General features: G+C 34.9%; 1 protein-coding gene across 3 annotated transcripts in view; it reads left to right on the top strand.

Annotated features, from left to right (window-relative positions):
• LOC125032612 (C-type lectin 37Db-like) overlaps window positions 1-5000 on the top strand; it is a 57350-nt gene that overhangs the window by 48774 nt on the left and 3576 nt on the right. Inside the window, exon 4 of one of the 3 annotated variants that reach the window (XM_047623872.1) lies at window positions 2931-3039. The exons of the other annotated variants lie outside the window; for them this stretch is intronic. Coding sequence (XP_047479828.1) covers window positions 2931-3039 — 109 coding nt within the window. The remainder of the gene's footprint in view (window positions 1-2930; window positions 3040-5000) is intronic. 3 annotated transcript variants of the gene reach the window in all.

The raw sequence follows: 5000 nt of genomic DNA, 5'->3' as shown, positions 1-5000 counted from the left end.
AGGAAGAGGAGGAGAAGGAAGAAGAAGAAGTAGGCGGAGGAGGAGGAGGAGGAGGGAATGTTAAATGCTAATTTAGTAAAATAAATAATTAAATAAAATAAAGTATTTTAACCAAAATCAGGTAGAGAAAGGAAGAGAATAGTGACCTATTATTTATAAGCAAATAAAGTAAAAGGACCTGTTTGTGGAAAAGGAAGTGCTGTTGAAGTGAAAATCAAGTCAATTAAAAGGCCTCAGTCAAGGTAAATTAAAGTAACCCATTTTAGTGAAAACATAAATGTGCCTTCCTTGCTTTAAATCAACGAAGGAAATGCCCTTTAAACCAAACTTAGGAGGAGAAAAGTGCCCAATTCCAAGGAGCCCCCTGCCCTTCTGAAAGTCTGTGTACATAAATACCTTAAGTGGAAATATAAAGGAAACAAGGAACGAGGAGAGCGAAATTTGATCATTACTAAAAATACTCATTATAACTCGTGCATTATGCAAATTGCTTCCAGTTTGTCATCACATTACATTACTTAGAAAGATCTGATTACGGAAGGCTGTGATTTATCATGATTATGCGCCATTAAGGGTGATTTTATCCTCAAACAAAGGATAGGAGAGTCCCTACGGCACGCTAATGTTCCCGTTTTCTAGGGGTATAGTAATCCGTGGGATAACTGCGATTAATTTGAATTTCTTTTTTGATTGTGTGTAATCCGCACATTTCTGAAATGACAAGTTTATTTTTTCTACGTCTTCACTGTATTCGGCCTGTTTAATTTTTGGGATAATCAATATGGCTCAAAAAGAGCACTATACAAGAAAAAAAAAAAGTTTAATGCAAGGTGAAGAAATATTCCAGTGTATACACACGCTTATCCGGACGCGATTTTACAATCTGTAGACTAAAAGAGCACTTAAATGCCAAGCATCGCTAGCCGGATATTCAAACATTTTATTTTCTTACAAATATGTTAAAGGAGCTCAAATTAATCAAATAAGTCAAATAAGTTCAATCCGAAAAATGGTTAACGTAGGTGATGTAATTATAACATGAAAACCATACAACAAAGAACTAAATGTTATTACGAACTTTGTTACATATACTGTGGTAACAAAGTAAACTAAGATCTGTAGAAAAAAAACAAAAAAAACGTCCACATTATAACTATAACTTCTAATTTATCGAATAAACTCACAGTATATATATATATATATATATATATATATATATATATATATATATATTTTTTTTTTTTTTTTTTTTTTTTTTTTACTGTATCTGATTTTTTCACATGCATTGCTCATTAGAACTACCTTATGGTTCTGATTTATTTATGCATACAAATGAAATTGCAAATGTGCATATATATTAAATATATAAATACATACATACATAGATACATACATACATACATACATACATACATACATACATACATACATACATACATACATACATACACATACACACGGCGCTTTGATTTCTGGTTTCAAAAAAGTTTCCAACCTCATTTGATAATTATAGGATAACAGTATGGACATGTAGTTGCTTTTGTGAGCTTTTCTGCCATGAATTTGAGTGAATAGCAGATATTATCCCTGTATTCTGGCAGACCAACATAACCAAGGTGTCTGAGAATTAAAAAGAGGAGAAATAGGAAATAGGATCTTTAGGCTCCCAACTATGATTACACATTGCAAGGAACTTTAATCGTATCATTTTGGTTTGAAATGGAGTGTCAAAGTTTTTTTTTTTTTTTTTTTTTTTTTTTTTTTTTTTTTTTTTTGAGTCTGATATCTGACCACATAATGTAAACAATAGTGGTCCTTCGTAATAGCATGTTTTTTTTTATTTCGTTAAAGGGGTTATTTGCATTATGATAACACATTTTAAATGAAATATTCACATTTCAGGTAGAATTCGCGTAATCAAATACTTAACCGGTTAGCGAAACCTGGCATATCTGTGCTCTTTTGACGTACAGTTTGTAAGATCGTCATCCAGGCATGTATGTGGATTATCGAATAGACTCACAGTGTGTCTACACACACACACACACACACACACACACACACACACACACACACACACACACACACACACACACACACACACACACACACATGCGCGCAGGCGCGCGCGGGCTTCTTACTGAAAAATAACGCAAATACACCCATACAACATTTCCGTGTTAAAGAGCTGAAAGATATATTAGGAAACGTAGAAAAGTGTTAAACCTGTCAACAACGAACTAAGGAAAATAATAAAAAGGTAACGGTAACTGCTAACATCACTTAATTCTTTTCGGTACAAACACACTTATTCTTGATTTACTTGTAGCATTTGTTGAGGTTATTCTCACCGCGGAAGCAATAATCCTAAGAAATATCACCTCAAATTAGGAAAAAAGAAGAAAAATTGCTTCAATATCACGTAATTAATTTGCTTAAAAAACATTCATGCAATTATTTCATAGATTAACATGTGGATTTTTATTTCATTGTGTTACTTGGTTTCTTACAAACATTGATTCCGCAAATGAATCAGCGTTTAGTCAGCACTGTTCTGTCTATTGTAGTTGTATTATTCATTCTTCTGGGATTTCAGTTAGAGGCGAGTCATATGTTTGTAAGATATGTTTGTAAGATATATACTTAAGACACATTTGTATATTCATGCACACGCACACAGCATATATATATATATATATATATATATATATATATATATATATATATATATATATAAATGCACACACACACACACACACACACACACACACACACACACACACACACACACACACAGATACAGAGACAAAGATACAAAGATACAGAGATTGATAATCGTGCCCGCACAATGCAGACTCGTACACAAGCTGTTGTGTCGTCCCAAGCCACGCCCCAACACGGTGCTTTGCTTACTAACTGGGTCATTACAGGCAAACTGGTACAAAGCAGCGCAGTATTGTCGGTTCCATGGGATGCATCTTGCTGGGGTCGAGACAGAGAGGGAGAATCGGTTTCTGGAGCAACATATACAAGAAGCAGGTACTGATTCCATGTCTACGAAACTGTAAAAATTAAATTAGAAATTTTTCGTTTTCCAGGTTTTTTCTTTTCTTTTCTTCCTTTTCTATTTTTCGGTTTTGTTGTTGGTGTTGCTTTTTTATACATTGTTTTCTTTTTTTCTGTGCTTTTACAATTTCAGGTGCTCTTCTGTTTTGTTTTTTTATTTTTTTGCCATTTCAGGCCTTGTTTGCTAATCTTATAAAATGTATAAATTAATCTTTTGCTTTTGATAGCCGGGATATTTTCTTTGCTGGGCTGTGTAACATGTACTTGTTCGCTTTTCCCTTCACCCCAATCCCCCCGATCTGCAGGCCTCATTTGCTATTGAGTCCTGGTCCTTAAGCGGCGGGTGGCGTAATATTACGTTAAAGACCGTTTAAGGGGTTAAAGATAAGATATAATCATATTACCATTGTTTCATGTAATATTTACCGCGATTTAGATTTGTCTTCAGTGGCGGGTGACGTAATATCACGTTCTAAGCGGTTTAAAGATTAACGATGAAACTAAATCACTTATTCCCATTATCTCGTAAGAAAGGGGTAAATAATGGTTTGAATTCCTGTTTTTCCTTTCTGAGAGTTGTCGTGTAATCTGAAATAGCGCAGCTCTTTTGTGATTTAATGAATAACATTTCTTGGAACTTCCTGGATATGTGATAGTGGTGAAGGATCTTCTGCTGAACGAGCTTCCTGGAAGAGGCTAGCAGCTTTTCTGTCGTAGCTTGAAGTTGACAAGTAAATAAAGAGAAGGAAATAATGAAATTATTTTTTTATTTATTTCATATTTTTTTTTTTTATTAGATTCCCCCCGCCCACCCGCCGCCCCCTCGCTTTCCCCCTTCGCCGTCTTTGTTTCTTATTATCTGCATTTCTGTGTTTTATTTATGTGCTTGGAGAAAAAGATAAATATAACAGGTTAACGGAATAACATTCTTTACTGAAACAAACTAACAAAAACAACAGTAAACGAAGTAGATCTTTGCTCTCTATTAATCAAAACCTAACAATAAACAACATATCCATGAGTTAGAATCGCCTGAACACTACACGTGAAGACCAATTCCACATGGATTACAGCGAGAAGCAGACGTCACATTCATATACTTCACGAAGACAAATATAACATGCTCTTGGTGTAATTTTCAAGTGAGGAAAATTGAGGCAAGGAAATTAAAAATTATCGTGGACTGTAAATTCATCTTCTTAATCTTAAATTTCCGGGGGCGTATCAACTGCGAAGCTTTCCTTTTCGAGCAGGGTATGAAAAAGTCATGATACGGAGATTTTCAACCCCGTTTACTTGGGATAAAGTTTTGTGACAGTTTTTGCGAAAGGTCTTTGTAATGTCGGTTAGTGGGATGGAGGTTACCAATGCTGTCTTTAAGGTTGTATGGGAGGGGTTGGAACGAGCTTCAAAAAAGAGATTTGAGACGCGTTTAAGGACAGAATTTTGTGACAGAATTAAAAGGGTTTGCAACGTCTTTTAGTTAGAAGTTTGCAACACGTTATAAGAAAAGGAACTTGCAACACCGGCGTTATGACAGAAGCCTCAAAAAAACTCTTTATTTGAAGTTTGCAACACAGACTTTTAAAGGGTATTCCGTACCATCTTTAAATAAAAGATCTTTAAAAAAAGGGTACTCTTAAGGGGCTATTAGGAATAGTCGTGTCCAAGACCCTTCATAATAGAGAGCCGTAAAACCACCTTAGAAAGAAAGAAAAAAGATATAGCTACATCGTCTCTAACACAGAGCTTTGCAATACCTTAATTAAAGAAAGGTCGCTGTGCCGTCCTAAACGATATTTGAAAACCCCGGCTGTAAGGAGGCTTGTAACACTGTCTTTCAAAGTAGAGATGCTCAACAATTATCTTCGAGAGAGCTTGACAATACTATCTTGAAGAAAGAGGTTTGCCACAATATTAGTGCATGTCCCTTA

This window comes from Penaeus chinensis, chromosome 14 (assembly GCF_019202785.1).
Source record: "Penaeus chinensis breed Huanghai No. 1 chromosome 14, ASM1920278v2, whole genome shotgun sequence".
NCBI lineage: Eukaryota > Metazoa > Arthropoda > Malacostraca > Decapoda > Penaeidae > Penaeus > Penaeus chinensis.
The sequence above is the reverse complement of the archived record's forward strand: the minus strand, read 5'-3'. Positions and strand labels throughout refer to the sequence as shown.